Source organism: Cucurbita pepo, chromosome 6 (assembly GCF_057944985.1).
Source record: "Cucurbita pepo subsp. pepo isolate OVF chromosome 6, ASM5794498v1, whole genome shotgun sequence".
Classification (NCBI taxonomy): domain Eukaryota; kingdom Viridiplantae; phylum Streptophyta; class Magnoliopsida; order Cucurbitales; family Cucurbitaceae; genus Cucurbita; species Cucurbita pepo.
This window is the reverse complement of record NC_141803.1, coordinates 17,109,436-17,122,259: the sequence shown is the minus strand read 5'-3', so window position 1 is coordinate 17,122,259 and position 12,824 is coordinate 17,109,436. Positions and strand designations below refer to the sequence as shown.

General features: G+C 38.5%; 1 protein-coding gene and 1 non-coding gene across 2 annotated transcripts; both read left to right on the top strand.

Moving 5' to 3' along the window:
* Positions 1–1,887: 1,887 nt before the first annotated feature.
* On the top strand, positions 1,888–1,968 carry TRNAL-UAG (transfer RNA leucine (anticodon UAG)). Its single transcript has one exon. It is a non-coding gene; the product is annotated as a tRNA-Leu (tRNA).
* Positions 1,969–11,203: 9,235 nt separating this feature from the next.
* LOC147792538 (uncharacterized) lies at positions 11,204–12,824 on the top strand. The gene is made up of 4 exons (XM_087124497.1): positions 11,204–11,270; positions 11,492–11,933; positions 12,001–12,097; positions 12,501–12,824. Exons 1-4 carry the CDS (start codon positions 11,204–11,206, stop codon positions 12,822–12,824), a joined length of 930 nt encoding a protein of 309 aa, XP_086980623.1.

Here is a 12,824-nt window from a genome sequence, read left to right as displayed (position 1 = left end):
TGTATTGGTTTTCTTGCACCCATTCTCCATTTGTAATAACTAGAACAATATCTAATGTTTTATATTAAATCGCGCACAATTTTATAGTTAATTGTTTGTTTTATTTTATTCATTTTCATTTTTTTCTTTTTATCGCGATTTGATTACTCGAAGCCTAAAAAATTGGGTCGTGCTCGCCTCAAAGATCCAAAAAAAATTCTTACTTATCGCAAATCCCATTCGAGTTATTTTACACCACAAACATTTAAATAAGATAACATACATAAAATACGTTTCCTCATAGTGAATAAACACACCACGACAAATAATCCATGTCCGAAATATAAGATAAAACAAACAACTTAACCTAATTTTTGTATAGCCATCGATCTTTATTTAAGTTGTGGTTGAAGTAATCGGATCTCTCTAAATGCCACAAAGCCAAAGATACAACCTTTTTACTGCCTACACGAGAAGCTTCACCACCAAAAGAAGGAAATGAATAACAATACAACGAAGAGAAACCACTCCCACCGTTGCTAACAAAATGTACCATGCTATTGTAAACGTTAATTCTAAAGCATACGAATTCCTAAATGAGGCATTTACGAGCCAAACTCCGAGTATGTAACTATGTGATAAGGAGGCAATAGCAACACACATGGTTACTGTTAATAACCACGAACAAATCCTATTTTTTCAAAGGCAATCGACCTATAATAAACATAATCACACATACCGATGCAAAGAATGAGATAGAATTTGTAACCAAATAAGCGGTGTAATAATTTCCTTGGCATGAAGTTGGGTAGGCCATTACTGCAATGCCCGCTATGAATGTTTTCAAAGTATTGCTACTATGAAAAGAATGATGAATAATGATATTTGAGTTGAAAGGAATGTCTTGTTGCCAAACACCGCCAGGAGGGTTGATTGCACCTTGAAAAACCACGGTTGTGATCACAGTTGCTACCAACATCATTGTACCTTGCACTTCTTGAAGCTAATCACCTTTGTATTCAAGGTTCTTCCTCCACAAACTTCTTATGTCATTGCATTGTTCTTCATTGTTCATAGTATTTTTTTTCCGATTTTTAATTCTCGGGATAGACAACAAATATCTTACTATCTTACCCGTAAGTGAAGCATTTCAATTTAGACTAGAAATAGGGGAAGGGGTGGGGAACATTTTTATTTCGTTAGATAAAAGGGGTTGGGAACGCCGCCCTATCTAATATAATATATATTTTCAGATAGATGTCTTTTGAAAAGGTTAGTAGTCAAATTTTGTCTATCAATTTTGAAGTGTCAAATTTTGTCTATCAATTTTGAAGTCTTTCTTCGGTGTTAGCCAGGTTTCAATCTGAGGACATGTGGGTTATAGGCCCACCACGCTTCCGCTGCGACACTTTGATTTGTTAGAAAGGAGGATGAGCTATTGCGATCTGTGCTCCAGGGTGATTTAAGGATGTTATCTTGCCATTGAGCTTGTTTGCTTGTATTGTGCATGATATAGTATGTGTTAGCTCCTGGTGTTTGACAGTGTGTTCTCCCTATCTAGCTTGTTTATCTGCACAGAGCTAGGGTGTAAGAGTTAGGTTGGTTATACGATGACTTAGATCAAGATGCGTACACTAGACTAAACACCTTAGGATCGTGGCGACATTAAGAGGGTCTAGACCCTACGAGTCCAAAACTAGAGAAAGAGACGAGTAGTCAGAATAGAGTGACCTGGAGCCAAAATCTTGTGTGAAGCAACCTAGCTGGCCTAGGAATCCAATAAACCTCTTCAACTCCTAGACATGATCAAGTTGCATTTAAAACCGTGAGACTGACGACGATGCATCAGTACCTAAAAGTGGATAATATATGCTAGCAGCGATTTGTATTTGTTACAAAAAAATAAAAGTCAAGATGGTCGAGTTGGTCTAAGGCGCCAGTTTTAGGTACTGGTCCAAAAGGGCATGGGTTCAAATCCCATTCTTGATATGATATTCTTTACTGTAAGAACCGGCAAAGATTAGAGAGATATAATGCAAAACATTTTAAAATGTGAGGCTTGCATATGTAGTGAGCAATGCAAAACATTTTAAAATGTGAGGCTTGCATATGTAGTGAGCAATGTAGCGGTGGGCGGCGATCTATAAAGCTTAGGAGTCATGAGTCATGAATTAAGAATGTATCAACTAATTTTGTATGTAAACTGTTTTATCTATCAATATTAAAGTGAGCAAAGTTTTCGTGAGACCTGGGTTATGGGCCCACCAATCTTCTGCACCACTCTAATTTGTAAGAAAAAAGAGTTGAGGAGTCCTGGAATCAAAAGCTCGTGTAGCTAGGAATGCAATAGAACCCATAACGGGGCAAAGCGAATAAATAGGCCAAGCAAGTCTAAGGTACTTGTTTGAGAGTTAATGATCCTTGTGTTGCAAGGACGGTCAATGAGGAGTCCTGGAATCAAAAGCTCGTGTAGCTAGGAATGCAATAGAACCCATAACGGGGCAAAGCGAATAAATAGGCCAAGCAAGTCTAGGTACTTGTTTGAGAGTTAATGATCCTTGTGTTGCAAGGACGGTCAATATGTATCATTTTTTAGTCTTTCTTCTCTATCAGCGCCAGGTTTCGATCCTGGGACCTATGGGTTATGGGCCCACCACGCTTCCGCTACGCCACTCTGATTTGTTAGAAAGGAGGATGGGCTGTTGTGATCTGTGCTCCAGGTTGATTTATAACGAAATGGATTGAACTAAAGAAAGAGTTGAGGAGTCAAAAGAGTAACCTAGAATCGAAAGCTCGTGTAGCTATGAATGCAATAAACCTATAACGGGCCAAAGTTAATAAATAGGCCGAGCAGGTCTAAGGTACTTGTTTGAGAGTTAATGATCCTTGTTTTGCAACAAATGTCATTGTATCATTTTTTAGTCTTTCTTCTCTATCAGAGCTAGGTTTCAAAATAGGGACCTGTGAGTTATGGGCCCACCACGCTTCGCTTCCCTATCTAGCGTGTTTATCTACACAGAGCTAGGATGTAAGAGTTAGGTTGGTTATATAATTACTTAGGTCAAGATGCGTACACTAGACTAAGCACCTTAGGATCGTGGCTACGTTAAGAGGAAATAGACCCTATTACTCGAGGACTAAAGAAAGAGTCGAATAGTTAAAATACAGTAACTTGAAACCAAAAGCTCGTGTTAAGCAACCTAGCTGGCCTAGGAATCCAATGAACCTCGTCAACTCCTAGACATTCGAGGAATAAAGAGAGAGTCGAGGAGTCAGAGTAGAGTAATCTAGACCCAAAAGCTTTTTGAAAGGGCATGGGTTTGAATCTCATTTTTAATAAGCAATGTATCGATGGTGGGCGGCAATCTATAAAGCTTAGGAGTCATATCACACGCTCTTCCTCTCAAATTTTAAATGTCATTATAAAATAATTTTCTCTTTCACAATCAGATTTCAATCTTGGGACCTATGGGTTATGGACCCATCACGCTTCCACTGCACCATTCAGATTTGTTAAAAAGGAGGATGAGCTATTGTGATATGGGCTCCAGGGTGATTTATGGATATTATCTTCCCGTTGAGCTTGTTTGCTTGTATTGTGCATGATAGAGTATGTATTAGCTCCAGGTGTTTGACAGTGTGTTCTCCCTATCAAGCGTGTTTATCTACATAAAGCTGGGGGTGTAAGAGTTTGGTTGGTTATACGATGACTTAGGTCAAGATGCTTACACTAGACTAAGCACCTTAGGATCGTTGTGACATTAAGAGGGTCTTGACCTTATGACTCCAAAACTAAAGAAAGAATCTAGGATTCAGAATAGAGTAACTTGGAGCCAACAACTCGTGTTAAGCAACGTAGATGGCCTAGGAATCCAATAAACCTCTTCAAACTCTTAAACATGACCAAGAAACATTTTAAAACGGTGAGGCTGACGACGATGCATAACGGGCCAAAGTGGATTATATATGCTAGAACTAATTCGTATATGCTACAAATAAAAAAATAGTCAAGATTACCAAGCTAGTCTAAGTTTCCAGTTTTAGGTACTGTTCCGAAAAGGCTTGGGTTCGAATCCCATTATAGACATGATATTTTTTATAGTGAGACTCGGCATTGAATGGGGAGGTAAAATGGTCAACGTTTTAAAATGTGAGGCTAGCATACGTAACTAAAGCTTAGGAGTGATGGATTAAGAATCTTGTATGAATTAATTTATATTTACATGCTCTTAAAATATAAAATTTTGATAATGAACTTCTATTTTGTTTATAAATTTTGAAGTCTTTCGATCTAGGGACATGTGGGTGATAGGCCCACCACCCTTCCTACTCTGATTTGTTAGAAAAGAGAATGAGCTATTGTGATATGTGGTCAAGGTTGATTTATGGATATTATCTTCCATTTGAGCCCGATCCAACAATCCAATAAACCTCTTCAACTCCTAGACATGACATGACCAAGACACATTGAGGCTGACGACGATGCATAACGGGCCAAAGTAGATAATATATGTTAGCATTGATTTGTATGCACTTCAATTAATTTTAAAATCTATCTCCTCAATCAAAGCCAAGTTTTGATCCTAGGACCTATGGGTTATGGCCCCACCCTGCTTCCGCTACGCCACTCTAATTTGTTAGAAAACAAGATTAGCTATTGTGATCTGTTCTCGAGGTTTATTTATAGATATTATCTTCCTGTTGAGCTTGTTTGCATGTATTGTGCATGATACAGTATGTGTTAGCTGCAGGTGTTTGATAGTGTGTTCTCCCTATCTAGCGTGTTTATCTACACAAAACTAGAGTCTAAGAGTTAGGTTGGTTATGCGATGATGTCACGACCCAATTTTCGAGGCTTCGAAGAATCGAAATCGTGACTAAAAGGACGAAATCGAAAACAAACAAAAAGAAAATAAAAAAAAAAGAAAAGCAAAGTAAAAGGATAAAAATACCATTCAATTAAAACAAAAGAGAAAGAAGGTTTGTTTTGAAAATATTACAAAGGAAATTGCAAATGTAAAAATGAAATACAAAATTAAAATCAAATATTTCAAATGGAAAATACAATTATGAAGAAAAATACAAAAGACTCTAAATGTGAAAACGGACAAAGGACTCTAAAAGCCGACCAGGGACTGACGCTCCGGAACGACACCCCTCTGTGACTGCACAGCTCTCGAACACCTCCCCGTATCAAATGGTACCTGAAAAAAAAGGGGAGAAAGGGGTGAGTATAAAAATATACTCAGTAAGCAGCCTACTTGTAGGCTCTTTTCGCATCCTTATCTTGGTAGGTAACCACGGTCTTTCTCGGGTTTCTAAGGAGAGTGATCTAAGCTACAACTCTCTTTTCTGTATCATAAAAGGCTTGCCCATCTTATGCACTGAAATTATCAGTGTCCTAAGGTGAGGCGCGACCTCATAAGCAAATCTAACGGGATCGTATGGCTGGATCTGAATACGTGACTCTCTCTCTGAACATCATCGGTGGAGGTTAACTGACGACCCTCACACGGGACCATACACCCACAAAACGGGGTGTGACCCCCTATATGCCGGTCAGCTACTGAGTCATCCTAAGTGGCTCCACGTCCCCCGCTCAGGGACGGGTTTCTACGACCCAGGAGTCCTGTTCAGAAGACCCCTTAGCTATCACCACTAGGTCTGGGCACCTGTCATACTTCCCTATCCGGATCTGCAAAGCTCAACGATCACCGTACCGGAGCTCTATCTCGACGGTATGGTATCGGAGGAGAGAGGGAAGTGGAGGTTCTGATGACACTATCTTCACTGCTCAACTCTAGCGGGCTACCTACAGTTACCGTGGTGACCTATTATTCTTTCTAGGGTGGAACTTGGTGCCTTAGACTTAGATTCATGTTTCTCTAGGATTCTCGTGCCTGGTGTCACAAACCTATCGGGTTTGGAATTCTGGGTTCTGGTTCCGCCGGTAATCATTTCGCGGGTCTAATTGCACGGTATTCTAGAGGTCCCCCAATCTAGGGTCTCGTCTAGCTTATTTAGCCATAAGCATCCTAATCTAAGCTCATCATTTCTTCCTATTCATCAAGAAAGATAATACAAGCAATCATCATACAATAGAGTTTACACGCAGCAGTTCATGCAAAATTATCAAACATGCTCAACGGGAAGATAACGTCCATCTTTACCCGGAGCGCAGATTTCACAAGTTTCCCAACCTCCTCATGCATACATACATTATCAAAGTCTCAATCAAAACAGATTTAATACACATTTTGTATCTAGCTTTCGATAATCATCTTATATTCGCAGTTTCTATAATAACACGCTAAATCGGGCTAGCTAATTTCATAGGTGGTAGCATGCATGCTTGTTCCTAGCGGTTCCTACAAGTACTGCTCGTGGAAATCCAAATGGCTACTTACTTGGTTGACGCGGGCCTTACCAAGCTCGAATTATTTGCCGGAAAAGGTTCCAAAAATTCTGAAATTTCCTTGATAGGTCCTAATTCACATAAAAATAGGATCAGAGTTGATCGGTGCGAAAAACAAGCAAACGGAGGTCGAACGGAGGGAAAAAGATCAACCACGCGCCTACACGCGCCTGCACGCGCCCTGGAGGGTGTTTTACGTGCGGCTTTCTACGCGCGCGTGTCCACGCACGGCTTCCCGCACAGTCGCGGGCCAGCAGCCGATTTGGTTCAGTGTTCTCGAGTCGCGTGCGGAGCGCCGGATCGGACTCGGGTTGACCCAAATCCGCGCCCTGATGCGTGTCGACTAGCCAGTGGGGCACGCCTCCCCAACCCGCGGTCGCCACGTGTCACTCGTCGGTCCTGCCGCGCTCCTCCAAACGCTGGCCGACGCGTGGTGGCAAGGCCTCCCCTCTCTCCTCCTGCGTTTTTCCAAATTTTCCAGAAACGTGAGTTTTTGGCGTTTTCGATCTATTTTCTTCCGATTTTCTTATCTTTCAATCCGTAATCCATATCAACAAAGTTCCTACACGCAAATTGTAGATCTCATATTCTACTTCTACAATATATTTTTCCTTTATTCTGTTCTTGAACACAGGATGAGTTAAGGCCGTCCAAATATACAGAAAAACTAACATTTTCTATTTTCGATCGCTCTACCCGAAGGCAGACTAAACTCTGATTTTCGTCCGATTCTCGTCCAAGAACTTCAAGAAACCTGTGAGAATCTTATTTTAGTCACATACCTCAAAAACTCCAGATCTAACGCTCATGAAACTCCTCACATCTAGATAAAATCGAAATAAGAAGTTCGGAACCTTACTTTGTCCGTTCTCGGATTTTCTTGCCGGAATGAGTGGATTCCACCACCCGAACTCCTTTTCCAGCACTGAGAGAAGTATTGCTTCGAAGTTTCTTGCCTTGGATTCGATCTCCAATGGCGATTTGTCATCTCTGTTCGTCCTCTCTCCCAAACCCTAACTTCTTCTCCTTTCTCCATACTCTCTCTCTTTTTCTTTTCTTTTCTCTCTCTTTCTTCTTGGAGCCCAAACAACTAGACCCCTTGGATAAGAGTAGGGGCAAAATGACCCTTTTGCCCCTATGTTGTTATTTTTATTTTTTTATTTATTTATCTAAAAATTCGGGTATTACAGATGACTTAGGTCAAGATGCGTACACTAGACTAAGCACCTTAGGATTGTGGTGAGATTAAGAGGGTCTAGACCCTATTACTCTAAGACTAAAGAAAGAGTCGAGTAGTCAGAATAGAGTAATCTGGAGCCAAAAGCTCATGTTAAGCAACATAGTTGGCCTAAGAATCCAATAAACCTCTTCAACTCCTTGACATGACCAAGACACATTTTAAAACCATGAGGCTGACGAGGATGCATTCAGAGCCAAAGTGGACAATATATGCTAGCAGTGGTTTGTAGCTGTTACAAAGAATAGTCAAGATGATCGAGCTGGTCTATTTATTAGCTTACAAATTAGGTATTAAAAAGTTTTATTATGATATAAACAAATTGAATTCAAACTGTGCAGATGGTACAATATTTATTGTCTATCTCGGGAACAAACACTACAAAAAAACTTGTGTTACATCAAATGAGAAGGGATCGCCAAACAAAATTGAAGAACCATGTTATGATGGGTTATCGACATCACCACTGCCCAAAAGCTTAACGAAAAGTTCGTTGAAGACGAAACTTGAATACAAAGGTGATTGGTTTCAAGAAGTGCAAGGTACAATGGTGTTGGCGGCAACGGTTATTGCAACAGTGGCTTTTCAAGGTTCAATCAACCCTCCTGGCGGTGTTTGGCAAAAAGATATTCCTTACAACTCCAATAGCACTATTCATCATTCGTTTCACAGCTGCAATACTTTGAAAACATTCATGGCAGGAACTGCAGTAATGGCCTACCTAGCTTCATGCCAAGAAAACTATTACACTGCTTACTTGATTACGAATTCTGTCTCATTCTTTACATCAATATGTGTGATTGTGTTCATTATAGGTCGATTGCTTTTGAAAAATAAGATTTGTGTATGGTTATTAACAGTAACAATGTGCATTACCATTGCATCTTTATCACATAGTTATTTATTGGGAGTTTGGCTGCTAAATGCCTCATTTAGGAATTCTTATGCTTCAAAAGTAACATTTCTAACCGCATGGCATACCTTGTTAGCGATGTTGGGAGTGATTTGTCTTTGTTGTATTTTAATTCCTTTCCTTACATTCCTTTCCTTACATTCCTTTCCTTAAGCTTCTCCTTTCCGTAAAAAAGTCAAATCTTTGACTTTAAGAGAGATGCAATGGCTTCAACCATAACTCAGATAAAGATTGAGGGCTACAAAAACAAAGTTATGTTGCATGTTTCATCTTGTATTTTGGATATAGATTATTTTTGGTGGTGTGTGTATTCACAATAAGAAAAACATATTTTGTGTATGTTATTTTATTTAAATGTTTGTGGAGTAAAATAACGAGGAGTGTTGAGAACAAGCAAAAGTAGAAAGAAAATACCCAAAGTGACAAGATATTCAACCGTTTTGTGTTCCCTTTGTTGTTTATTTTCTAAAGCTCTTAAAAAAAAAGTGGCTCTTGCCCACATGTTGGTAGGGTTTAAATAAAGAAATTAAAACAAAAGAAAAGAGTTCGGACCTTATAATATGTTAGAAAACTTGAAAAAAAGGTATACCATAGAAATTACGCATGATATTATAAGTCACCACCTGATTTTTTAGACGTCGAATAATATATCTTGACAAAAAAGACAGACCTCAAGCATTTGATATTCAAACTGGTCTGATTTTCAACTTCAGCTTACAACATCTTGAAGGTGGCAAACACATCTGACTTGTATTTCAGGAAATAAACCCATACCTTCCTGTTGAAATCACTAATGAAGGTGATGTAGAACTTTGATTCACCAAGTGAAGAAACTGAAGATGGTCCCCAAATGTTTGTATAGACCATTTCCAATCGTACTTTCTTTGGTTCTCTAACAGCCTTTGTGAAGCTAACTCGTTTTTGTTTGCCCATAAAGACTCATATGAACAAATTTTAGGTCTTCTAAAACTCCTTTCACAGTCAGCATCTTCATTCCTTTGACGCTCATATGTCCAAATCTATTGTGTCATAGACTTGAATTGGAAGCACTTTCAACAACAGCAGCCATGTTTATACATTCTGCAGTGGTGTATAGGGTTCCAGATTTTGTGTAACGTGCTACCACCATGACACCCTTCACCTTCCATGAGTTGTTTCCAAACTTGGCTGCATAACCTGTGCTATCCAACTTACCAATAGAGATCATATTCTTTTTTAGACCAGGAATATTTCTGATATCCTTTAATGCCCACTAATTTTCTACTCGAGTTTGTATGCTTTCATCCCATTTTCCTTCAATCACCAAATCTTTGTTGTCGACAAGATACACCTTCTCAAAATTTAAGGACTTGAAATTTCGAAACAACTCTTTATTTGGAGATGAATTAAAAGATGCTCCTGAATCCAAAATTTAGGATTCAATCGGACTGTTCACTGAGGATTATAATATCCCAAATATCTTCTGCTAAATTTATAGAATTATTATCATCCTTCGATTTGTAATTCTGCTTCCTCTTTAGTCTTGTACAATGTGTCCGAAAGTGATATTTTTCTCCAAAACTCTAACACGTCACGTTTGGTCTGTTTGAAAAATTTTCAAGGTTCTTTGATTTTGATCGACCTTTGTTTGGGCCCTTTGATCTACTTCTTTTCCTTTGGTCAATGCTGAGTGCACTATGAGAAGAATCCTCAATTTCTTGTCTGCGAATACTTTCGTCGTGAACTACATCTCAGATTTCATCGAACTTCAGTTTCTCAGATCCTCGAAAACTGCTGGTCGCGATAACAACAGTATCCCACGACTCGGGTAAAGTTGACATCAAAATCAGGGATTCAATTTCATCCTCAATATTAATTTTCACATAACTCAATTGACTTACAATCATGTTGTACTCATTTATATGATCAACAACAGATCCACCTTTAGACATTTGTAGATTGAACAATCTCCGCATCAAATACACCATGTTCATAGCCAACGGTTGTTCATACATATTCGACATCGTCTTCAACAGATCTGACATTGTCTTCTCCTTAATGATGTTGAACGCCACGTTTCTGGACAACGTCAACCAGATCAACCTTAGGGCCTAACAATTCTAGAGCTTCCACTGCTCCGTGGCCATGGTATCTGGCTTCACCACCAACAAGGGTTCGTTAAAATCTTTTTGGTACAGATAATCTTCAATTTGCCTCATCCAAAAACCGAAATTGGATCCATCAAACTTCTCAATTGCAACCTCTGAACTTTCCATCTCTCAAACCTTGGTGAATCTCACCTAGCTCTGATACCAGTTGTTAGGATTGCACAACAACGAACACACTCGATCAAGATGAACCCAAAGAAATAGGAGAGAGAAAATGCAAGGAAGAATATTAGCTAAAGAATTTGATGACTTTAGATATGCACTACCCAAGAGTTATAATATGATTTTAGTTTACTATATAACTTTAACTCATATAACACCTATTATAAATAAATATTTACTATTTTAAAATAAATATAAGGGTAAAAATGAAACTGTTCTATCTCTAAATTTAAGAAGTGTGTGGTATAATTTAACTTAATCAAATCAGGAGAGGCATTATCCTTATCGATGAGAAACCATAGCATCCCAATAAAATTAAGTGAAATAAATAATGATATATACTTCTATCCATGATTCAACAAATAAGCTTCCTTCGATTTGCTTCCCATCCACTTAAACTAGGATGGGGACACTTTGGTATCACTCTCGAATGAAAGTATAAATAATGATTTTTTTCTTCTTAGAATTTAGGGCAATAATTAGACTATTTTTTAAATTCAAAAGGTCAACTTTAAATTATTTGAGAATCTCAACATCTATTAAAAATAAATAAATAAATAATCAACAAAATCATATAAATAAAATAGAGTATTTTTAATGTTGGCTTATAAATTCTATGTGAAAACTCCAATTGGAAGTTAGAGAAACAATAAAGGAGGCAAATGCAGAAAACAACGTACTTAGATTAGCAATTTCCTCTTTTGAAGAAAGTAAAAGAAAGCTCTATCAAGCATCAAAGATTGGGTCCATTCAAAGCTTGAAGACACTAATTCGAGGCGACCCAAATATCATTCAAAGAGTTCTAATCTCCTCTTCCAACACTGAGAGTCCGTTGCATGTGTCAATTTTGCATTGCCATCTTGAATTCACTCGATTTCTTTTAGATCTCAATCCTGAACTTGCTGGGGAAGTTGATGTCGTGCAAAGGACACCTCCACACTTGGCTTCAGACAATGGAACGGTTGAGATTGTTCAAGCTTTGCTAGAGAAGAACACAAGCACTTGCATGGTTCACGATTTGAATGGGTTGATTCCTCTCCACCATGCAGTGATTAATGGGCAAATTGATATCATCCAACTGTTATTCATTTATGCGTAAATCACAACCATTTGGAAGCTCTTAAGTTGTTGATCACAATGACGGAAGATCCAATGAAGATCCACAAGATTATGGATTCCTCAACGAAGGCAATGAGAATGAAAATACCATTTTGGATTTTTCTATGATGTTAAAACGAATTGAGGTATGTTCTTATAATTGAATTGGTTGGTTGAAGAAAAACTAGGTATCAAATACGTCTCCTTCTATTGACATGACTAGGTTAAGGGCATGACTCTGATACCATGTTAGGAATCATGGATATCCACATTTGTATGATATTATCCACTTTGAGCATAAGTTCCAATGGCTTTGCTTTGGGCTTCCACAAAAGACCTCATACCAATGGAGATGTGTTCCTTGCTTATCAACCCACGACCATTTCCTAAATTATCCAATGTGGGACTCCTTCCCAACAATCTTCAACACTATTATGATATAAACAAATTGAATTCAAATTATGCAGATAGTACAATATTTATTGTCTATCCCGGGAAAAAAAAAATGGGAACAAACATACAAACAACTGTGCTGCCTCAAATGAGAAGGGATCACCAAGCAGAACTGAAGAACAATGCGATAAAAAGCCATCGTTATCACTAACACTCAAAAAGTTTATAAGAAGTTTGTGGATGAAGAACCTTGAATACAAAGGTGATTGGTTTCAAGAAGTGCAAGGCACAATGATGTTGTTGGCAACGGTGATTGCAACAGTGGCTTTTCAAGGCGCAATCAACCCTGCCGGTGGGGTCTGGCAAGAAGACATTCCTTTCAACTCCAATAGCACTATTCATCGTTCGTTTCATAGTAGCAATACTTTGAAAACATTGATAGCAGGAACTGCAGTAATGGCCTACCCAACTTCAGACTAA